Raw genomic sequence first — 25,480 nt, 5'->3', positions numbered from 1 at the left:
AACAGTTTTAAGATACGGTCCTGGCGTTTGTTGGTCCTTCTTGGGCGCCCTGGAGCCTTTTTGGCAACAATGGAAGCTCTCTCCTTGAAGTTCTTGATGATGCGATAGATTGTTGACTGAGGTGCAATCTTTGTAGCTGCGATACTCTTCCTTGTTAGGCCATTTTTGTGCAGAGCAATGATGGCTGCACGTGTTTCTTTAGAGATAACCATGGTTAACTGAATAGAAACAATGATACCAAGCACCAGCCTCCTTTTAAAGTGTCCAGTGGTATCATTCTTACTTAATCATGACTGATTGATCGCCAGCCAGCCCTGTCCTCATCAACACCCACACCCGTGTTAATGGAATAATCACGAAAACAATGTTAGCTGCTCCTTTTAAGGCAGGAATGCATTGATGTTGAAATGTGTTTTGGGGGTTAAAGTTCATTTTCTTAGCCAATATTGACTTTGCAAGTAATTGCTGTTAAGCTGATCACTCTTTATGACATTCTGGAGTATATGCAAATTGCCATTAGAAAAACGTAAGCAGTAGACTTTGTAAAAATTAATATTTGTAGCATTCTCAAAACTTTTGGCCATGACTGTACAGCTGTAACCGCAGCAAAAGGTGGCGCTACAAAGTATTAACTTAAAGGGGATGAATAATATTGCACGCTCCAATTTTCAGTTGTTTATTTTTTACAAAAGTTTAACATAAGCAATACGTTTTGTTCAACTTCACAATTGTGTCCCACTTGTTGATGTTGAGTCTTCACCAAAAAATTTAAATTTTATCTTTATGTTTGAAGCCTGAAATGTGGGAAAAGGTTGAAAAATTCAAGGGGGCCGAATACTTTTGCAAGGCACTGTACATAGCATAATGCTACTTAAAGGGAATCTGTCATGTGAAAAAATGCTATTAACGTACAGATAAGGATTTTATCTGCAAGTTAATAGAGTTTTTAAGCTGCCCAGTGCCTGCACTGAGAGCCCCGCTGCCAGGAGGAAGTTACGTTTATTCCTCCCAGCAGCGTTCAGCTTTCACTCATGGAGGTGGCACCAGAGCAGGTTCAGTCATCGCTCTGTGTATAGTGAGTGTCATCTAGAACCACGCCCCCTGTACTGACAGACAACCAGGTCTAATGGAGTGTCGGCTGCATGTAAATTGTGTGGCCCGGTCCAATATAAGCAAATTCAGACTGATCAGCACCGCCCCAGTCCCTTCAAACGCCACCTCTTCTATCTGGATGGAAGTGTGGTCTTTACGCCATCCATATGGTGCTCGAAGTCTCGCACCTGCGCAGTGGAATCAGAGAACTGCTCAAGCGCACCTAACTCTGCCTTATTGAATAGCCGGAAAGCTGGTGATACAAAGCTGGCGCATGCTCATTATGTGACCTTGCACTGCCGGTCTCTGATTCCACTGCACTGGCGCGAGGCTTTGAGCACCATGTGGCTGAGGTAGAGACGTCATCCATTTACATTCAGATAGAAGAGGCGGTGTTTGAAGGGAGTGGGGCAGCGCTGAGTGCAATATGGTTTCATGCATCGGACCGGTGGAAAACAACGGATTTAGCATTTTTATCTTGAAAACGGAACGATATAGTGAAAAAAAGTGAATTACAAAGTTGTAGAGCATCATCAATTCAATATGAATCGACACCTTGCATACAGAAATGCTATGATATGAAACCCATGACCCCCCCCCCCAAAACACTGAATGCTGGTCACGCATATGGCACTCATTTAACTTTGATGCTCAAAGTAGCCACCTTCAGCTGCAATGCACATCTGGACTCTGGACACATACTGTATCTTGCTGCACGTTGTGCAATATGGTAGGTGACACTTTGCACAAGCATCTGTGATACGTCGTCGTAGGTCCTGCAATGTTGGAGGAGGGGTCGCATACACCTGCTGTTTGATGTGACCTCACAGAAAGAAGTCTAATGGGGTCAGGTCGGGTAAGCGTGGAGGCCCCTCCATGCAGCCACCATACCCAATGACTTGTAGGAAGGTCACCATGACCAAAAACGTACAGACCATTATGCAGTATATGCACCTACCTTGCCCATGACTTTGGAAGGACGTTGCTTGAATGGGATGCTCCCTGCACGGCTGAACTGACTTCCGGTGTGACTAAAGGGTGAAAACAAAAAATGATGGTAAATAATAATAATGAAAATTAAAGTAGTGTATTATTTTTTAGCAACTGGCAAGGAAACCATAAAGAATGGTGAAAGTAAGCAGAGCAGAGTCTGAACCTGTTGGTGCTTTTCATGCTATCGAGCCTCCGGAGCTTGGCAAGCTTCCGACTCCACCTTTCCAGTTCATCAATCCGGGTCTCTAAGTTGTCCGTCAGCTTGCAGAGCTCTTTCACAGCTCCGACGTTCTCCATAAATATCCTTTCCTGTCCATTGAAAAAAATAAAATGACATATGATAGTAATAACCCAAACTTGTCCTGTCTGATCTCATTAATCTGGGATAAGCTGGAGACCCTTGACATTAGATATATGGAATTTGGGAATCCAATATTAGTTTGCCTATAACCTGTAAGCCCCATGCTCTGCACGCTTTCATAGAGGATGACCGTACCTTGTTTACGACTAAGAAGTTCTCTATAGTTTCTCCGTTGGCGCACAACACGTCCCCAGTCTCCTTTACGGCTTCAGGAAGAATTTCCTGAACTTCCTGAGCAATGACTCCTACAAGAAAAAAAATCTTAAGCTAAAATATAGGATATTTTTTAGTAATAAGAAAATAAAGAGCGTTCCTCACTGTGAACTTAAATAATTCATTCATTTATTCTTAGTCCCACAAATGTGTATTAAAAGGGAAACTGTCAGCAGATTTTGTGCTACCTCATCTGAGAGCAGCATGATGTAGTGACAGAGACTCTGAATCCAATGATGTATCACTTAGATTACTGGATGCAGCTATTCTGACACAATCAGAGTTTTTAGATTTAGCACGTAGCAGAGCTCAGAAACCTGCCCCTACCCACACCAGGCTCTCTATATACAAAGTCTATAGACAGTGAGCTGCTGATCACTGCTGGGGAAAACCTCTAGTTGAAGCAATGATAATCTCATACAACTAAAACAAATATTCCAGGTAAACAACAGCACACAGTGATAAGAATTTCTGAATTCTCAGTTTTAACCCCTACAGCATGCCGTCTTCAGGTTACATAGCAAAAACCTGCTGACCAATTAATTTAATCTACCTGTCTCTGCAGCGTCGTCCAGACCTACTGTACTGGCAAACTCCGGCTTGTAGTGGTACTGGACAAGGCGCATCTGAGAGATCCGTTTCAACTGCTCCGTTGTATCAACCTGAAATAAGAGACGCATCCAATCAGTGAGAAGATAATAAATAGTGATGCAAAATCTACAAGTTTATACCCAAATATGTTAGTAGGTTTTTCACACTAATGCGCACAATATACAGTATAGTCCAGTAAAAAGTGGCTTTAATTGAGCTCAATTTTCAACTCTTTTTAACTGTTCTGACATGCCCAGTTATATAAATGTATAGTATTTCCCCGTTGAATAATAATTCTGGAGCATCCAATCTTTCCTTAGACCTCTATTTTGTGCTGTTCCTCTGTTATTCTGTATAAGTAAATTGACAAGTGGGTGTTGTCATTTGGGGGTGTGTCCATACACAATGACATTGTCCAATCAGTACTGGTGCGCTGTGTTGGTACACGCCTCTGAGGAAGGTTCAAATCGTCCGATTATTCTTATACCTAACTAGATTCAGCTTTTTATCATATTTAATCGATTGTTAAAAATCAGCTGACAAATTAAAGTACCTATAGGTTATTAGGCTCCATCACTAGTGGATGTCATAAGTAATGGAGTTGAGTACTTTTTGTTAGAAGCATCACCAAATGACAAGCTGACCGCAGGGTGACCCTTTTTTGCCAAGTAACCTGCCATCCAGGGTATTCCCCTATAGCACTAGCTCAAGGTAAGTTGGCCATTACATAGTGCCCCTTGAAATCAATGAGCTCAGCACCAGGCACCACTATTCTTACACTTCTCACCTCCTCAATGTCCTCCTTGGCTCTGATGTCAGAAGGATGTAGTAATGATCCCATGATCTTGACATTCCCATGAACCACCAGGGCTTCATCTGGCCGCTCAGTGTTTATGCCAATACGTCCGTGGTGAAAAACAGTGTCTGGAAGTTGACCCCGCTGCCAAAGCACTTCACTGTCACTCTCAAACTGACCAGGATTTGACGCCTGTGAAGAACGGGTTCAGGAAAGAAGTCATCAGAACTTACCAATATAGAATCATAGAATCATAGAATGGTAGAGTTGGAAGGGACCTCAAGGGCCATCGTGTCCAACCCCCTGCGGGTGTAGTCTTTCCTAAATCATCCCAGCTATATGTGTATCCAGTTTTCACTTGAATATTTCCATTGATGGAGACCTCACCACCTCCCTTGGTCGCCTGTTCCACTCTCTGATTGCCCTCACTGTCAGAGGTTTTTCCTAATGTCTAATCTGAATCTCCTTCCTTTAAGTTTCATCCCATTGCTTCTTGTACTTCCTTGTGCTAATGAGAATAGGGTCGTTCCTTCTGCACTGTGACTACCTTTCAGATATTTGTAGACCACTATTAAGTCTCCTCTCAGCCTTCTCTTTTCAAAATAAACATCCCTAGTTCTTTTAGCCATTCTTCATATGGCATGGTTTGCAGACCTTCTACCATCTTGGTTGCTCTTCTCTGGACTTGCTCCAATATATTGATGTCTTTCTTGAATTGGGATGCCAATAACTGTACACAGTATTCCAGGTGGGGTCTGACCAGGGCAGAGTATAGGGGAATAATTACCTCTCTTGATCTAGATTCAATGCTTGTCTTGATAAATCCAGAATTTTGTTGGCCTTTTGAAGTGGATCACCACAGAACCATGACATAAAAAAAGTCTTAAAGATATCTAAAATATTCTTCACTGGGGATCTGCTGCTGTCTCCTAAAAAGATTGATCTGCAGTACCCGGCAGCTGCCACTACACACAAAGGCCAGACAATTGGATCGCACATTAAAGGAATTATTTAACCTATTCTTAACCTTTTTATACTCACCCGGACAATAATGCGTTCAGATCCGTGGGCTGCAACAAGATAGGTTTGATTCTGTGTGTGGACTTGTAGAGCCACCACTAAGAGAAAATACCTGCAAAATGCATAAAAATACGGATGAACATGGCAGAAAGTAATATGCTGGGGTTAAGGAAACACTGTGGTTTTAATTTTTATTTTATAAATCAATAATACTCATAAAAATAAGAAACCTTATAATATCTCTTATCAGAGAAATCTTCTGGGTAAAAGCTGTACAATCTGTATTCAGTGATGACAAATTTTCCAATTATTGAGATAGGAGATGACAGTTATAGCTTTAAAATTCTATGGAGAGAGAGGAGATAGAGGCCGAAATAGACATTCTGCTGCAAGTTCTCCTGAAATGGCAGTTACACCTCTCCATAGAACCTTATAAGCACCAACTGTCATCTCCTATCTCAGTAATGGGAAAGTCTGTATTCACTGAAGACTGATTTTTCCATTACTGATATAAGAGATGACATTTGGTGCTTTTAAAATTCTATGGAGATGGGTGGAGCTAGAGGTAGACCAAGATATTCTGCTGCAAGTTCTCCGGAAATGGCAGTTACACTTCTGCATAGAACTTTACAAGCACCAACTGCTATTTCCTATCTTGGTAATAGGAAAGTCTGTATTCACTGAAGACTGATTTTACTTAAGAATTGAGAGTGAACAATCATTTCAGGAGGAGAAATAAGCAAATATATCTGATAAGACATATCAAAGACATATTATATCATATGTACTAATGATTTGTGTGGAAAAAAAGAGACTATAATTTTTTTAAAGAATGCTCAAATATACAATAAAATGTTGTTTGTTTTTTTTAAAAGATGCAATTGCCATAAAATATGAATCCTAAACATATTATGTCTTTGTAACACCCAATGTACAAAGCCATGATACAACATCTATTGCCTCTATAGGGCCCACTGTTATCTCTGCACGCCCCTGATTTCACATGGCAGAATGCAAATATTTTTTTACTCCATGTGAAATGCCCAAAAAATAACAAAAAGGAGTGTTTTATTTAAAGGGAATCTGTTAGCAGGTTTTTGCTTCCTCATCTGACAACAGCATGATGTAGGCAAAGAGATTCTGAATCCAACCGTGTATCACTTAGATACTGGATGCAGCTGTTCTGATATAATCTGATTTTTTTAGCTTTAGCCATGTAGCAGAGCTGAGAGAGCTGTCCCTGCCCACACCAGGATTTCTATAGAGATTGTACATTGACAGTGAGGTGTCAATCAGAGGAGGAGATGTGCCAAACTCCTGTGCAGGAGCCATCTAGTTACAGCAATTATAATCACCAAGGGATAAAGCCTTTAGTTAAGTAAACAACAGCATGGAGCTTGATAAGAAAGGCATAGTTGATTTTTGTTTTTGAACCCCTACAGCATGCTGGCTTCAGCTTACATAACAAAAACCTGCAGACAGATTCCCGTTAAAAGCATTGTTTTGATGGCAGAACATCTCTTCATAGGCGCCATGTAGTAACCCATAGAAGAGCTCTCGGTATGTGTCACCACCTCTGCCATGTCAAAGGGACTACAACGCCTGCTATCATTTATCTATATCCTATAAAGGGATGACAGCTTATAAAAATCTACACCCATAGCAAATCCTGGAAATTCACCCATAAGTGCTGCTCTCATATCAGGCAGCTTCAGACACTGACAAGTCCCACATCTATGGGCAAATGCAAGTGAGCAGACATTAGAAAACCTGGTACCTTAGCATAAGGTTTGCTAATTGTTAAAGTCGATCTGTCACCCGGTTTTTGTGATGTTATCTGAGAGCAACAGGGTCTCTGTAACTCCATGAGGTAGAGACAGAGACCTCTATTCCAGCGATGTGCACTTACTGGGCTGTTTGCTGCAGTTTTGAAAAAAAAACCTGCTTTTTCTGTTGGAGATATAGCAGTTCCCTGTATGCTGAGCTCTGTATAACCCCGCCCACACCAATGATTGATAGCTTTCCGTGTACACAGCACAGTGCATAGGAAGAAAGCAGCCAATTGGTGCTGGGGGGTGGAGTTATATTGAGCAGAAGGTAGTCCTCTAGTGATAATCTCCTGATGATAAAACACTTATTTTATAACAACAAGCTGCCCAATATGTGACACATCATTGGAATCAGGGTCTCTGTCCCTACCTCATGCATCTGTCAGATTACATAGCAATAACCTGCTGGCAGATTCCCTTTAAGCTTCCCACCACTGTATCGCATAGTCTATCGATGCCTATAGGTCCGTTATACTCACCTCTGGTCTGGATTGGGTTTTCCTTTTTTTCTCATGTTATTTGCTGTAGTTTCGCTGAAATGAAGCCGCCCGACTGTGATTTTAGTGACCTGGTCTGGTGGAAGAGACAACCTGGGACACCCGTAGAGAGAATATAGACAGGTTTGAATGTCCAAGCATAAATCACACATTGAACTTTATTTTCCCCTTTCCTTTACTTACGTGACTGGATGAAAAGGACGTTTGCTGCGATCAGACTGCGATTGCTCAATACTGATGCTTTGATTGATGGCCTCCAGCTGGAAACAAGGGGAAAGATTAGTGATGAGCGAGCACTACCATGCTCAGGTGCTGGGAATCGAAAAGAGCAGGTCGGACGCTTAGAAGGGTGCAACAAGTGTACGAGTATGATGGAAGTCAGTGGAGAACTCAAGCATTGGAAGTAAGTCATTACAAAAGTGTATCCTGCTTTGGAGGACTTCGCATGGTTATGTATTTTCCTCCATGTTTGCCATGTAATCGTATATCTCCAATGCATTGCTAATGCTGAAGAAGCTGCCCTCCACCTGATCACTGGCGGTTCCAAAAAAGACTCAGCAATCGGCTCACCTTCTGGAGAGCATTGTAAAAAAAAAAATGCGGATTATCAAGTGTCTAAGTGTAAAATAAAAGTGCCATTAATTTATATTATATCTTGTCTTGCTGCCTCTCAGTGTTTATGGTGTTACCTATATACATCCAGGCTAGAAAAAGGGGCCCATAAGTAAATGGGTCACCCTTCCTGGTGCTGGCACACATCCGGAGCTGGCCCCACAACCATGTTTCCCTACTTAGGTTGGTTGCATAGAACTTTAATCCTCACCTTCACACCATTTAGTTTTAAGTAGAAGCACTCAATCGGTAGGATGCCTTCCGGGGTCTTGACATATTTGGGCTCTCCGATCATGCCGATGTACACAGTCACCTGAAAATGGTTCTTCTTTTGGCACACAAAAGCATCATCTCCCACTGAGAAATTAAACCCTTTATCTGCATCCACCTTGTAAGTGGGCATAGGGCTGCAAAAAAGAAGAGTATTACACCGTCATATATCATGAATTACAACTAGTGCTGAGTGTGCACTTCCATGCTCGGGTGCTCAGTACTGGTAACTAGTGATGAGCGGGCACCACCATGCTCGGGTGCTCAGTACTCGTAACCAGTGATGAGCAGGCACTACCATGCTCGGGTGCTCAGTACTAGTAACTAGTGATGAGCAGGCACTACCATGCTCGGGTGCTCAGTACTAGTAACTAGTGATGAGCGGGCACTACCATGCTTGGGTGCTCAGTACTAGTAACTAGTGATGAGCGGGCACTACCATGCTCGGGTGCTCAGTACTGGTAACTAGTGATGAGCGGGCACCACCATGCTCGGGTGCTCAGTACTCGTAACCAGTGATGAGCGGGCACTACCATGCTCGGGTGCTCAGTACTAGTAACTAGTGATGAACGGGCACTACCATGCTCGGGTGCTCAGTACTCGTAACCAGTGATGAGCGGGCACCACCATGCTCGGGTGTTCGGTACTCGTAACTAGTGATGAGTGAGCACTACCATGCTCGGGTGCTCAGTACTGGTAACTAGTGATGAGCGTGCACTACCATGCTCGGGTGCACAGTACTCGGAACTAGTGATGAGCGTGCACTACCATGCTCGGGTGCTCAGTACTCGTAACTAGTTATGAGCGGGCACTACCATGCTCGGGTGCTCGATACTCGTAACTAGTGATGAGTGAGGACTACCATGTTCGGTACATGGAACTAGTGATGAGCGGGCACTACCATGCTCGGGTGCTCGGTACTCGTAACTAGTGATAAGTGAGGACTACCATGCTCGGTAAATGGAACTAGTGATGAGCGGGCACTACCATGCTTGGGTGCTCAGTACTCGGAACTAGTGATGAGTGAGGACTACCATGCTCGGTGCTCGGTACTTGTAACTAGTGATGAGCGAGCACTACCATGCTCGGTGCTCGGTACATGGAACTAGTGATGAGCGAGCACTACCATGCTTGGGTTCTCGGTACTCGTAACTAGTGATGAGCGGGCACTACCATGCTCGGGTGCTCGGTACTCGTAACTAGTGATAAGTGAGGACTACCATGCTCGGTACATGGAACTAGTGATGAGCGGGCACTACCATGCTCGGGTGCTCGGTACTCGTAACTAGTGATGAGCGAGCACTACAATGCTTGGGTGCTCGGTACTCGTAACTAGTGATGAGCGGGCACTACCATGCCCGGGTGCTCTGCACTACCATGCTCGGGTGCTCAGTACTCGTAACTAGTGATGAGTGAGCACTACCATGCTCAGGTACTTGGTACTCATTAAGAGCAGTTGGACGCTCGGATGGGTGCTCAGGTGCTCGGAACTAGTGATGAGCGGGCACTATCATACTCAGGTGCTCAGTACTCGTAACTAGTGGTGAGTGGGCACTACCATGCTCAGGTGCTAAGTACTTGTAACTAGTGATAAGCGAGCACTACCATGCTCAGGTGCTCAGTACTCGTAACTAGTGATGAGCGGGCACTACCATGCTTGGGTGCTCGGTACTCGTAACTAGTGATGAGCGGGCACTACCATGCTCGGGTGCTCAGTACTCGTAACTAGTGATGAGCGGGCACTACCATGCTCGGGTGCTCGGTACTCGTAACTAGTGATGAGTGAGGACTACCATGCTCGGTACATGGAACTAGTGATGAGCGGGCACTACCATGCTCGGGTGCTCGATACTCGTAACTAGTGATGAGTGAGGACTACCATGTTCGGTACATGGAACTAGTGATGAGCGGGCACTACCATGCTCGGGTGCTCGGTACTCGTAACTAGTGATGAGTGAGGACTACCATGCTCGGTACATGGAACTAGTGATGAGCGGGCACTACCATGCTCGGGTGCTCGGTACTCGTAACTAGTGATGAGTGAGGACTACCATGCTCGGTACATGGAACTAGTGATGAGCGGGCACTACCATGCTCGGGTGCTCGGTACTCGGAACTAGTGATAAGTGAGGACTACCATGCTCGGTAAATGGAACTAGTGATGAGCGGGCACTACCATGCTTGGGTGCTCAGTACTCGGAACTAGTGATGAGCGGGCACTACCATGCTCGGGTGCTCGGTACTCGTAACTAGTGATGAGCGGGCACTACCATGCTCGGGTGCTCGGTACTCGTAACTAGTGATGAGCGGGCACTACCATGCTTAGGTGCTCGGTACTCGTAACTAGTGATGAGCGGGCACTACCATGCCCGGGTGCTCTGCACTACCATGCTCGGGTGCTCGGTACTCGTAACTAGTAATGAGTGAGCACTACCATGCTCAGGTACTTGGTACTCATTAAGAGCAGTTGGACGCTCGGATGGGTGCTCAGGTGCTCGGAACTAGTGATGAGCGGGCACTATCATACTCAGGTGCTCAGTACTCGTAACTAGTGGTGAGTGGGCACTACCATGCTCAGGTGCTAAGTACTTGTAACTAGTGATAAGCGAGCACTACCATGCTCAGGTGCTCAGTACTCGTAACTAGTGATGAGCGGGCACTACCATGCTTGGGTGCTCGGTACTCGTAACTAGTGATGAGCGGGCACTACCATGCTCGGGTGCTCAGTACTCGTAACTAGTGATAAGCGGGCACTACCATGCTCGGGTGCTCGGTACTTGTAACTAGTGATGAGCGGGCACCACCATGCTCGGGTGTTCGGTACTCGTAACTAGTGATGAGTGAGCACTTCCGTGCTCGGTACTCAAAACTAGTGATGAGTGAGCACTACCATACTCGATGCTTGGTATATGGAACTAGTGATGAGTGAGCACTACCATGCTCGGGTGCTCAGTACTCGTAACTAGTGATGAGCGGGCACTACCATGCTTGGGTGCTCGGTACTCGTAACTAGTGATGAGTGAGCACTACCATGCTCAGGTGCTCGGTACTTGTAACTAGTGATGAGTGAGCACTACCATGCTCAGGTGCTCGGTACTTGTAACTAGTGATGAGTGAGCACTACCATGCTCGGGTGCTTGGTACTTGTAACTAGTGATGAGTGAGCACTACCATGCTCGGGTGCTTGGTACTTGTAACTAGTGATGAGTGAGCACTACCATGCTCGGGTGCTTGGTACTTGTAACTAGTGATGAGTGAGCACTACCATGCTCGAGTGCTCGGTACTTGTAACTAGTGATGAGTGAGCACTACCATGCTCGGGTGCTCGGTACTTGTAACTAGTGATGAGTGAGCACTACCATGCTCGGGTACTTGGTACTCATTAAGAGCAGTTGGACGCTCGGATGAGCATGACTCGTGTACTTGAGTATAATGAAAATCAATGGGGCCCTCAAGCAGTTTTCTGGAAAATCTGGAAAAATGATCGTGTCCCCCAATGACTTCCATACTTGGGTACACAAGTCATGCCCATTTGAGTGTCCAACTGCGCGTTACAAGTACCGAGCACTTGAGTATGGTAGCGCTCGCTCATCACTAGTTACGAGTACCGAGCACTTGAGTATGGTAGTGCTCGCTCATCACTAGTTACAAGTACCGGGCACTTGAGTATGGTAGTGCTCACTCATCACTAGTTACAAGTACCGGGCACTTGAGTATGGTAGTGCTCGCTCATCACTAGTTACAAGTACCGGGCACTTGAGTATGGTAGTGCTCGCTCATCACTAGTTACAAGTACTGAGCACTTGAGTATGGTAGTGCTCGCTCATCACTAGTTACAAGTACTGAGCACTTGAGTATGGTAGTGCTCGCTCATCACTAGTTACAAGTACTGAGCACTTGAGTATGGTAGTGCTCGCTCATCACTAGTTACGAGTACCGAGCACTTGAGTATTATTATTATTATTATTATTTATTATTATAGCGCCATTTATTCCATGGCGCTTTACAAGTGAAAGAGGGTATACGTACAACAATCATTAACAGTACAAGACAGACTGGTATAGGAGGAGAGAGGACCCTGCCCGCGAGGGCTCACAGTCTACAGGGAATGGGTGATGGTACAATAGGTGAGGACAGAGCTGGTTGCGCAGTGGTCTACTGGGCTGAGGGCTATTGTAGGTTGTAGGCTTGTTGGAAGAGGTGGGTCTTGAGGTTCCTCTTGAAGCTTTCCACGGTAGTGGAGAGTCTGATGTGCTGAAGTGATGAGTGAGCACTACCATGCTCGGGTGCTTGGTACTTGTAACTAGTGATGAGTGAGCACTACCATGGTCAGGTGCTCAGTACTCGTAACTAGTGATGAGTGAGCACTACCATGCTCGGGTGCTCGGTACTTGTAACTAGTGATGAGTGAGCACTACCATGCTCGGGTGCTCGGTACTTGTAACTAGTGATGAGTGAGCACTACCATGCTCGGGTACTTGGTACTCATTAAGAGCAGTTGGACGCTTGGATGAGCATGACTCGTGTACTTGAGTATAATGAAAATCAATGGGGCCCTCAAGCAGTTTTCTGGAAAATCTGGAAAAATGATCGTGTCCCCCAATGACTTCCATACTTGGGTACACAAGTCATGCCCATCTGAGTGTCCAACTGCGCGTTACAAATACCGAGCACTTGAGTATGGTAGTGCTCGCTCATCACTAGTTACAAGTACCGGGCACTTGAGTATGGTAGTGCTCGCTCATCACTAGTTACGAGTACCGAGCACTTGAGTATGGTAGTGCTCGCTCATCACTAGTTACGAGTACCGAGCACTTGAGTATGGTAGTGCTCACTCATCACTAGTTACGAGTACCGAGCACTTGAGTATGGTAGTGCTCACTCATCACTAGTTACAAGTACCGGGCACTTGAGTATGGTAGTGCTCGCTCATCACTAGTTACAAGTACCGGGCACTTGAGTATGGTAGTGCTCGCTCATCACTAGTTACGAGTACCGAGCACTTGAGTATGGTAGTGCTCACTCATCACTAGTTACGAGTACCGAGCACTTGAGTATGGTAGTGCTCACTCATCACTAGTTACAAGTACCGGGCACTTGAGTATGGTAGTGCTCGCTCATCACTAGTTACGAGTACCGAGCACTTGAGTGTGGTAGTGCTCGCTCATCACTAGTTACGAGTACCGAGCACTTGAGTGTGGTAGTGCTCGCTCATCACTAGTTACGAGTACATAGCACTTGAGTGTGGTAGTGCTCGCTCATCACTAGTTACGAGTACCGGGCACTTGAGTAGGGTAGTGCTCGCTCATCACTAGTTACGAGTACCGGGCACTTGAGTAGGGTAGTGCTCGCTCATCACTAGTTACGAGTACATAGCACTTGAGTGTGGTAGTGCTCGCTCATCACTAATTGTAAGTTATGTCTGAAGCTAAATGTATACTTTGGCCAATCCATGAATGGCTCCCATACAAATACTGCATTTCTCATTGGCGGACACAGACAGAAGGGGGCCCCGGTGTAAGAACACTATCTAGTTCCTTTGCAGTCCAATAACACATCACAATGCACAATTCCCCCTGCTTTGGAGCTGGAAGTGGCCGCTTACCTCTTGCGCCCCTGTACGGTGCAAAAGTTGCACCAATGTGATGTCCACCCCATGCACTACTTACGTAGAAGCATCTAAGGTAAAAAAACAGCCATCTACAGAGGCTATGTTCCTATTATTTGGATTGACCGATGATGACCCATTGCTTATAGGTCTTTTCAATGAGAAACAATCCCCCCCCATTCCCACCCGTATATAACGATGGGACAGAGGTGGCTCAGACTTACAGCTCTTTGCAGTTACTGTCATACAGGGCGACCCATTTATTCTGTAGGTGCGGCTGCCATTTGATAGACTGATAATTGGGGTCCAGGTAGGAGCCGTTCAGACTGTCATTATCTTGCATAAGACCTGGATTTGAAATAATTAAAAATTTAATTAAAATAGAATAATGACTGTTGTACCCATAATCCAACCCCAAATGCCACCCTTGTTATTGTATGTTGTGTTATTTCAGTGGGAGTGATATCTTTAGTGAGTGCTATCTATATTAGGTGTCTATACATTAGTGCATTCATGGGTTCTGTTCACAAATATTACATTATATAGTACAAAAGGCATTTTAGAAGCACAAAATGGTATTTTTTTTTTAGCAAACAACTCATTAAGAACTTTATTTTTTTTAGATTACAGAAAATGCCCTATTTTTTAAAAATCAGGCTTTTATGTTAAATTTATTTTTAAACTTTTTTTTTTACAAAGTATTTTTTTTTCTACATTACTAACTGTATTAAAAAAAATAAACAATTGCAATTTTCACAAACACCACTGGGACTATTTTAGGCTCACATTTTACTAAACAGTTTTCAGCAGTCTCATTATCATCACAGAAAGGATTACAATGACTGATAACGCCTCTATATATAGCTGATAAAACAGGATCCACCAATCAGAATAGGCCATGTCAAAGCTCTCCCCTACCCCCGTAATGACATTTGCACACGCTCATTAGATATTTCAATACAAAACATAGGATCAGTCTGTTGCTGCTAATGTACATGTGCATTTCCTGAACGAACAAAAAGTATAAGTCTATTATAGCCCTGGTGGCCAGTGTAAAAATTGCAAGACTTTTTTTTTTTTTTAGTACAGATCATGGTGTAAAAAATAAAAAATGTCAAAAATAAAAAACAAAAAAACATTTAAAAATAAAAATCGGATTTAAACAGTTAGTAATTTCCCTTTAATAATATTTGCTGTGCTGTCTGGTCAATGCCGATCTTTTGGCAGTAAGGTAAGCAACTAATGCATTTATACCACAAAATGAAATGTTCACAAACAGCCCCATTACAAAAAAACACATTATATGACAATGCGTCTTCTGTCCTCTGCAGTTGAATATTGATGGCAGTAGTCTATGCTCAGACCCTGGTATACGAATAGTACGTGATCCTTGTATGTAAATGCTCCACCATGCCCTCAGACTGTAGATATGTGAATGTGCTTTGCCAGCGGACTCACCCTTCATGTTCCTGCTCTACATATATGTGTGTGGATTACCTAAGTTAGGGCAGAATGTGACACCATATCAACCAATTGTACTAGACTACACCCTAGACTAAGAATTACATAACATGAGGACTAAAGGGTAATGTAGTCATGGTCCTAAAAGTGACCAAATACATCAAAAACAGGTCAGAAACAAACTTTTTGCAAAAGTATAAAAAGTGTTTATGATATAGTTCAAAAATATCAAAAGTATCAAATAACAATTATCAGGTTTTTCATGGAGAGTCACTAATGACAAATCACATAGGGCCAACAAATCACATATGGCAAGGATAGAAATTAGTATACATGTAGTAAAAAGTTATATAAATAGACCTAATATAGATAGAATTAGGTTACTGAGGTATAGAAAGATAAAGAACCATACATATGTCTATTACATCATTTTTACCATATATTGGAGTGCAACCATAGACTAAAATAGGGACTCCCTGAAGAAGAGATCGAAACGTGCGCCGGGGCACATTTTTCTTGGGCACCACTAACCACTATGGGTGAGTGAATGATTGTGATGGTCTGGCTCATAGGCTTAGGAAATGAACACGGTGTTAAACTCAGAGTGAATATTATATGGGAGCCTCCTTATGGAGTCCCTCTTTTAGCCTATGGCTGCACTCCAATATATGGTAAAAATGATGTAATAGACGTGTATGGTTCATTATCTTACTATACCTCAGTAACCTAATTCTATCTATATTAGGTCTATTTATATAACTTTTTACTACATGTATACTAATTTCTATCCTTGCCATATGTGGTTTGTTGGCCCTATGTGATTTGTCATCAGTGACTCTCCTTGAAAAACCTGATAATTGTTATTTGATACTTTGATATTTTTTGTATGTCACTTCTTGTATTTGAACTACAGTGCCTACAAGTAGTATTCAACCCCCTGCATATTTAGCAGGTTTGATAAGATGCAAATAAGTTAGAGCCTGAAAACTTCAAACAAGAGCAGGATTTATTAACAGATGCATAAATCTTACAAACCAACAAGTTATGTTGCTCAGTTAAATTTTAATAAATTTTCAACATAAAAGTGTGGGTCAATTATTATTCAACCCCTAGGTTTAAGATTTTGTGGAATAACCCTTGTTTGCAATTACAGCTAATAATCGTCTTTTATAAGACCTGATCAGGCCGGCACAGGTTTCTGGAGTTATCTTGGCCCACTCCTCCATGCAGATCTTTTCCAAGTTATCTAGGTTCTTTGGGTGTCTCATGTGGACTTTAATCTTGAGCTCCTTCCACAAGTTTTCAATTGGGTTAAGGTCAGGAGACTGACTAGGCCACTGCAACACCTTGATTTTTTTCTCTCTTGAACCAGGCCTTGGTTTTCTTGGCTGTGTGCTTTGGGTCGTTGTCTTGTTGGAAGATGAAATGACGACCCATCTTAAGATCCTTGATGGAGGAGCGGAGGTTCTTGGCCAAAATCTCCAGGTAGGCCATGCTATCCATCTTCCCATGGATGCGGACCAGATGGCCAGGCCCCTTGGCTGAGAAACAGCCCCACAGCATGATGCTGCCACCACCATGCTTGACTGTAGGGATGGTATTCTTGGGGTTGTATGCAGTGCCATCCAGTCTCCAAACGTCACGTGTGTGGTTGGCACCAAAGATCTCGATCTTGGTCTCATCAGACCAGAGAACCTTGAACCAGTCTGTCTCAGAGTCCTCCAAGTGATCATGAGCAAAGTGTAGATGAGCCTTGACATGACGCTTTGAAAGTAAAAGGTACCTTACGGGCTCGTCTGGAACGGAGACCATTGTGGTGGAGTACGTTACTTATGGTGTTGACTGAAACCAATGTCCCCACTGCCATGAGATCTTCCCGGAGCTCCTTCCTTGTTGTCCTTGGGTTAGCCTTGACTCTTCGGACAAGCCTGGCCTCGGCACGGCTGGAAACTTTCAAAGGCTGTCCAGGCCTTGGAAGGCTAACAGTAGTTCCATAAGCCTTACACTTCCGGATGATGCTCCCAACAGTGGAGACAGGTAGGCCCAACTCCTTGGAAAGGGTTTTGTACCCCTTGCCAGCCTTGTGACCCTCCACGATCTTGTCTCTGATGGCCTTGGAATGCACCTTTGTCTTTCCCATGTTGACCAAGTTTGAGTGCTGTTCACAAGTTTGGGGAGGGTCTTAATTAGTCAGAAAAGGCTGGAAAAATAGATAAACAATCCAAACATGTGAAGCTCATTGTTCTTTGTGCCTGAAATACTTAATACTTTAGGGGAACCAAACAGAATTCTGGTGGTTTGAGGGGTTGAATAATAAATGACCCTCTGAATAAACTTTTCACAATTTAAAAAAAAAAAAAGAAATAACATTCTTTTTTGCTGCAGTGCATTTCACACTTCCAGGCTGATCTACAGTCCAAATGTCACAATGCCAAGTTAATTCCGAATGTGTAAACCTGCTAAATCTGCAGGGGGTTGAATACTACTTGTAGGCACTAGATGAATAGTAAAAAAGGTTTTTTGCCCAGCTCACCTGTGCAATGGAAGCCAGTAATCCTGGGCTGTGCACGGAGAAGAGGTTTGGAGAGCCAGTCCATATACATAGAAAGTGATTAAGGGATTTCACCAGCACAAAACTCCAGGCATTTTGTTCTTTAAAATAAAAACTTCTTTATTTTCTTGTCATTAAAAAGTCCATGCTATAGTGGTTAAGCCCATGTCAGAGAGGACGCGTTTCGAACATCCAGTTCTTATTCAGTCTCTAAACCATCTAGTCACAGAACTGTTTAAAAAGGGCTGAACCCAAACATGTGATCAAATGGAAGGAGAGAGCAAGACAATTACAAAAACATTAACCCATTAAGTTGGATCACTCCATATAGTGCCATAACACTTATATACATACATAGTATTTAAGCAAGATTAATATGCAAACATCAATTCATTTCTTTTATTTAAACCCTTAGGAAATCTTGTGCCCATTAAAAACATCCATTTTATTTCTCTCTGAAAAAGGATATCTTTCAAATTTCCACCTCTTCTGGGTAGTTTGATTTTTTCAATGGCATTAACTTTCATGCCTTTCAAATCACCTGCATGTGCGTCGCGAAAATGTTGAGACGCTCCTGATAATTTTCTGGTGGTGGCATTATTCACATCATAGATGTGTTCAGATATCCTTTTTCTGAGGGAACGACAAGTGCTGCCTATATATTGTAGCTGACAAATAGTACACGATATTAAATAAACTACATGGTCTGAACTGCAGTTTATTAGTGACATTATTTTATAAGTTTTTTTATCTGTGAATGAAGAAAAATCCTTTACATTTAACATATAACCGCATAGTCCACACGATCTGTGGCCACATTTAAACGAACCTGTACTAGGTAACCAATTGCCGGTATTTTTTTCCCCGTTAGTGGAACCGCACCTGTTCATGTGATCACTAGGTGATAACATGGATCCCAATGTAATGTTCCTTTTTGAAACAAATTTAACTCCATTTTTTAGGATTTGATATAATGTGTCATCTGTAGATAAAATGGGTAAATATTTTTTGATAATTTTAATTACATCATAATAGTTCTTACTGTATGTTGTTGAAAAAACAACTGTCAATTCCTTCTGGGGACTGTCTTTGATTTTATTCATGTCCAAATATTGTGACCTACTCACTTTACTCGCCTTGGTTTTGGCTTTTTGAAGATTTTTCAATTTATAACCTCTTGCTAAAAACCTTTTTTCAATAATGTCGCATTCCACCTCAAAACTATTTTGGGTGTTGCAACACCTCCTAGCACGGACATATTCACCTGTAGGGATGTTATCTATGACATGTTTTGGATGGCAACTTCCCGCATGTAGTAGCGAGTTGCCTGATATGGGTTTTCTATAGAGGCTGCAATTAATTTCTCCATTATCACCCTTCCCATGAAATTGTATATCCAAAAAATTAATTTTTGATACATCATGAAAAAAAGTGAAAAAAAGATTGTGGGCATTATTATTGATGTAAAATATAAAATCCTCAATTTTTTTATTTGGATTTTGCCATACAATAAGTACATCATCTATAAATCTCAGATATAATGCTATATCCGAGAAAAAAGGATTACATTGATTGAAAATATATTGTTCTTCCCACCAAAACATGAATATGCCCACTAATGAAGGGGAAAATCGTGCGCCCATTGAACATCCCTGCAACTGAACATAACCTTTATTTAGAAAGGTAAAATAGTTGTTCTTAAGTAAAAATTCAGTCACATCCACCAAATAATTTTGAAGTTCAAGTGAGTAGTCAGAATATTTGTTGAGCAAATCTCTCAAAGCCAAAATGGCAAGAGAATGTGGAATGGATGTATAAAGTGATTGCACATCACAAGTTAACCAACTATAATTATCCTGCCATTTCATTTGAGAGATAATATTCAACACATGTTTGCTATCCAATACATAGCCAGGGGACATTTTGGGAAGAAATTGGAGGTGGTTGTCCAACCACTCTGCCAGATGTTCAGTGTAAGAATCGATACCTGAAAAAAGGTTTTTAGCAAGAGGTTATAAATTGAAAAATCTTCAAAAAGCCAAAACCAAGGCGAGTAAAGTGAGTAGGTCACAATATTTGGACATGAATAAAATCAAAGACAGTCGCCAGAAGGAATTGACAGTTGTTTTTTCAACAACATATAGTAAGAACTATTATGATGTAATTAAAATTATCAAAAAATATTTACCCATTTTATCTACAGATGACACATTATATCAAATCCTAAAAAATGGAGTTAAATTTGTTTCAAAAAGGAACATTACATTGGGATCCATGTTATCACCAAGTGATCACATGAACAGGTGCGGTTCCACTAACGGGGAAAAAAATACCGGCAATTGGTTACCTAGTACAGGTTCGTTTAAATGTGGCCACAGATCGTGTGGACTATGCGGTTATATGTTAAATGTAAAGGATTTTTCTTCATTCACAGATAAAAAAACTTATAAAATAATGTCACTAATAAACTGCAGTTCAGACCATGTAGTTTATTTAATATCGTGTACTATTTGTCAGCTACAATATATAGGCAGCACTTGTCGTTCCCTCAGAAAAAGGATATCTGAACACATCTATGATGTGAATAATGCCACCACGAGAAAATTATCAGGAGCGTCTCAACATTTTCGCGACGCACATGCAGGTGATTTGAAAGGCATGAAAGTTAATGCCATTGAAAAAATCAAACTACCCAGAAGAGGTGGAAATTTGAAAGATATCCTTTTTCAGAGAGAAATAAAATGGATGTTTTTAATGGGCACAAGATTTCCGAAAGGTTTAAATAAAAGAAATGAATTGATGTTTGCATATTAATCTTGCTTAAATACTATGTATGTATATAAGTGTTATGGCACTATATGGAGTGATCCAACTTAATGGGTTAATGTTTTTGTAATTGTCTTGCTCTCTCCTTCCATTTGATCACATGTTTGGGTTCAGCCCTTTTTAAACAGTTCTGTGACTAGATGGTTTAGAGACTGAATAAGAACTGGATGTTCGAAACGCGTCCTCTCTGACATGGGCTTAACCACTATAGCATGGACTTTTTAATGACAAGAAAATAAAGAAGTTTTTATTTTAAAGAACAAGATGCCTGGAGTTTTGTGCTGGTGAAATCCCTTAATCACTTACTTGTAGGCACTGTATGTAATAAACACTTTTTATACTTTTGCAAGAAATTGTTTCTGACCTGTTTTTGATGTATTTGGTCACTTTTAGGACCGTGACTACGTTACCCTTTAGTCCTCATGTTATGTAATATATGTGTGTGGGTCTATGTCAGTGTGTCAGTACCCGGCTCCTGTTTCACCATGCCTCCATTGGGTACTTGATCCCTCAGATTAGGAGAATCTGAGTGTTTCCTCTTCTTTGCCGGGTGCACGGGGAGCCTGCAATAAAGGACCAGAAATCAACAAAAACTATTTTTCAGTCAACCTAAATTTTTAGGGTTAAAGGGCTATTTCCATCTCCAAGATCCTATCCCAATATATAGTAGGTGTAATAATAATAATAATATTAGCAAATACCTCCAATTAGAAATGTAGTATAGTTCTCCTGATATAGCCATGTCTCCTACCTCATGTGCGGGGCATTACTGGTCCTCAGGTATCCATGGTTACGACCACACATATAGCCACAGTTAGTTGCTAGTGGTCATAACCATGGATACCTAAGCTCCTGCAATGCCCTGCACATGAGGTAAGAGACATGGCTATATCAGGAGAACTATACTACATTTCTAATTGGAGATATTTGCTAATATTATTATTATTACACCTACTACATATTGGGATAGGATCTTGGAGATGGGAATACCCCTTTAAACCTCCAATATATATTAAAAAAAAAGGTGTTTCTTTTTCACATTATTACCATTAAGTAACTTCTAAGTTGTTGCATTTTTGTTTTGGGGTTTTTGGTGTTCTATTTATTTTTTACCATTGTCTTTTTATTTCATCATATTTTCATAGATTATATGTTTTATTATTTAATATAATTATATTTTTTTGTTATCTATATGTACAAAGAATCTACAGCTGTTAACCCATACATGATCTATAGTGTCAATCAAAAAACAGTATATTCAAGGCTCCCATAAGTTCCATCCATATTTTTTATAAGGAAGGGAAAAACTAACAATCCATCTGGTGGTTAGAAGCTGACTCTGCCCTCCCAATGTGGCATAAGAGGATAAACACTGACTTAGGGCTACTTTCACATGACTTTAGATTCTCACATCCAAGAAATATGACACTGATCAAACTCTGATCCCAGTGTCAGCATAGTGTGATCGGATTCTCTTGGATAAGAAGACCAGAGAATACTGAGGAGAAGATGGAGAACAAATGCAATACGGACTGCACCCATAGACTTGAATTGGTGCGTGCTATTTGATTTGAGCTGCAAACCGCAGCATGCCATGATCTTTTTCTCATGCTGATTTGGCATGAGAAAAAAAAAAAATAGGGAGATTGGCACTGAACCATTGAATAACATAAGTCCGAGTGCTATCAGATCAAAAAAATTGGAACAGTATAACAAGAAGGAAAGGGTTAAATCCGTGCTACCAATGGAGGAAACCAAGAAGGATAAATATAGTAGTTTATTGAGTCTACGCATTTCAAAGTATGAGGCTTCGTCTTCAGGACATAAAACTAAACATGTAGATAAAGGAAAGGCACAGCCTAAATTGCATAAGAGTATGAATAAAACCACGAAGATCCTGTGTAGTCACATGGGGTCTGTTATCCCAAGGAATAAAGTTGTAGTGAGGGTTAAAAAATAAAAAGAGATGTATATTATTTTATATATATATATATATATATATATATATATATATATATATATATATATATATATATGCATATATACATATATATATATACATATACACACACACATATGTAATATATGTCGTATATTTAAAATAGTATAAATACAAAAATAAGATCTATAGTGTACATATACACACGCTATATATATGTATATATATTTATATTTTCGCAGACTGGGTGTGCCCGTTGTCCAAATAAATACAATTGTAGTGGGAATAAAAAAAGAAAAAAAAAATTATATGTATTTATTATATAATTGTTTTCTTTTCTTACCCTCACTACAATTGTATTCATTTGGACAACAGACACACAACCTGCAATATATGAGGAAAAAAGGATTTAAAAATGTATAAATTGTATATGTGTGTTCAAGTTTAAAAGTAAAAGATAAATTATGTTTGTTGGTGTGGTATTTTATATATATATTATTGGTGAAAATAATTTGTTTCACCAATTTATATAATTTTCGGATTCCTCACGATAGTCTCTTTGACGTCACACAGCTCTTATTATCCCCCATTGATTTTCCTTCTGTCGGTCACACGAGTTCTGATCCCTTGTAATACTCCCGCACATTTAATGAATTCCTTTCCTTTTTATTCACGGTCACTTGCTTTTCATCTTTTCCTTTTAGATAAACGAAAATACCACACCAACAAAGATAATTTATCCTTTATTTTTAACCTTGAACATACATATACAATTTATATAAAATTTTACATAACTATACATCAACACTGTTATTCATTTTAACCGTTTTTTCTCTCATTATTTCTTTATTTTCTTTTTATGCTTTTATTCATCTACCCTTCCAACAAAAATTTCAATTAATGTATATTTACAGATATATATATATATATATATATATATATATATATATATAGATAGATAGATAGATATATACACACACACACGTATATATTAATGAATATTAATAAACAGTGCCTTTCCTTTACCTACATGTGTAGTTTTATGTCCTGAAGAAGCAGCATCCTGCTTTGAAAGGCGTAGACTCAAACTACTGTTTTTATCCTTCCTGGTTTTCTCCTTTGGCAGTGCTGATTTAACCCTTTCCTTCCTGTTATACTGATTTTTACAGTTCGGACCCGCAAGTAGGCAATTCATACATTGTTCCACGGTTGTGGATATACAACCCCAACCAGGTGAGCACATCATGCCATTGTACTCTGTTACCACCTTGTCTCTCACAGTTTTATTCTGTATAAAAAATTGGATAGCACCTGTCCGATATATATGCTCATGTGAGCAAACCCGAAAAGTTAAACTACTGAACGGGACTTTTCATAAAGAAGTCCATTTTAATGAGAATTACGTGAAATGGAAAGACATCCTCACTATTTCCTATGACCAGTATAGTCACTCCAGTGGTACATACTCTGATCCATGTTGCTGCTGGAGAAGCTGTTGAAGCATCTGAGATTGCTGTGTATGATGGAGGACTGTGGGTGGAATACCAGGTCCAAGTGGTGGGTACTGGGGCATTAAGGACTCCACTTTCAGGTACAAGTCCCGTTGCATGTTGGGATAGTGTTGCTGGTGTGCAGGGTGTGGTGGAGGTGGTCCCTGAAGATGAGAAGGTGGGGGGTGCTCCAAGCGAGAAGGTGGGTTGATATGACAAATATTTTCTGGGGTCATAGTGCGAAGCAGGTGAGGATCTGTAAAATAAGGAGAAATACACGTAAGAAATTAACTACTAACCAGAACGAACACACAAAAATATGGTCCTCCTCTATGGAAACAAAGAAAATATGGCCATATTGTGGAAAAGTAGATGTGCTGGAAGAGAACTAGTAGAAGTAGGAGGCACATAGAGATGTAGTTGTAGTAAAATAAATATTTGAGAGTACACCTCAGTAATAAGAGTTGCAGATTTCAGCTTTCAGCAGAATCATTCAGCGCTCTGACATTGTGGGAGAATTCACTCGTTTACTGGGGAAACAGCAACTTTTATCTTCATCATCAACACTATGGAGGCTCACAGGAGAAACTGACACAAAACAAAGAGGACACACAGAAATATACTAATACTCAAGCAAAGAACACAGAACCATCTGCTGTCTGCACAACACGGCCCCTCCAGAATAAGCCTGCAGCTGCTGTATACTCCAACAATTACAACACACACTGTATATAGGATAGCAATCCATCCACCATGTGCCCCATCAGAAGGCTAGATAGATATATGGAAAGATAGATAGATAGATAGATAGATAGATAGATAGATAGAGGGATAGATAGATATATGGAAAGATAGATAGATAGATAGATAGATAGATAGATAGATAGATAGATAGATAGATAGATAGATAGATAGATAGATAGATAGATAGATAGAGGGTAGTAGAAGAGCTCTATGCTCTTGTAAAAAGTAATTACACCATTATGGTAGAGAAAATGTACATTTTTGTACCAGAGTTGGCTGGGTGTTAATTATATTATTGCACATTCCGTTTCTGCATCAAATATACTGTGGTGTCTATTAGATGTAAGCAGAATCCTTGATAAAAATAAAGGTGTCAGTATGGAGCAATTGTCTGTTGGTAAATAATATATGGAAAAAATACCACAAATTTATTATACAGCAAGAAAATCTGGTAGATCCATCTGTGACTGCAGAGTTACATGTATCTAATGGAAACCGAACAGCATCTCTATCTATAGTAAAGTAAGTGGAAATATTCATTGAGCCCCTAAATATCTTAACATGGCGTGAGATAGAGGGAAAGATGG

The 25,480-nt window shown here is 41.1% G+C and overlaps 1 protein-coding gene across 4 annotated transcripts in view; it reads right to left on the bottom strand.

The window, feature by feature from the left end:
* MYRF (myelin regulatory factor) overlaps positions 1-25,480 on the bottom strand; it is a 233,319-nt gene that overhangs the window by 14,643 nt on the left and 193,196 nt on the right. For 3 of the 4 annotated variants that reach the window (XM_075325200.1, XM_075325203.1, XM_075325202.1), the window contains 12 exons: positions 24,126-24,405; positions 21,189-21,283; positions 14,107-14,230; positions 8,216-8,411; positions 7,576-7,652; positions 7,375-7,485; positions 5,088-5,178; positions 4,038-4,238; positions 3,213-3,321; positions 2,582-2,691; positions 2,249-2,394; positions 2,051-2,123 (listed from right to left, as the gene is read on the bottom strand). In XM_075325200.1, the coding sequence (XP_075181315.1) occupies positions 2,051-2,123; positions 2,249-2,394; positions 2,582-2,691; positions 3,213-3,321; positions 4,038-4,238; positions 5,088-5,178; positions 7,375-7,485; positions 7,576-7,652; positions 8,216-8,411; positions 14,107-14,230; positions 21,189-21,283; positions 24,126-24,405 (1,613 nt within the window). The remainder of the gene's footprint in view (positions 1-2,050; positions 2,124-2,248; positions 2,395-2,581; positions 2,692-3,212; positions 3,322-4,037; positions 4,239-5,087; positions 5,179-7,374; positions 7,486-7,575; positions 7,653-8,215; positions 8,412-14,106; positions 14,231-21,188; positions 21,284-24,125; positions 24,406-25,480) is intronic. The other variant, XM_075325201.1, reaches the window with a different exon arrangement.

The sequence above is a fragment of the Anomaloglossus baeobatrachus genome, chromosome 10 (assembly GCF_048569485.1).
Source record: "Anomaloglossus baeobatrachus isolate aAnoBae1 chromosome 10, aAnoBae1.hap1, whole genome shotgun sequence".
NCBI lineage: Eukaryota > Metazoa > Chordata > Amphibia > Anura > Aromobatidae > Anomaloglossus > Anomaloglossus baeobatrachus.
This window is presented reverse-complemented; position numbering and strand designations above follow the sequence as displayed.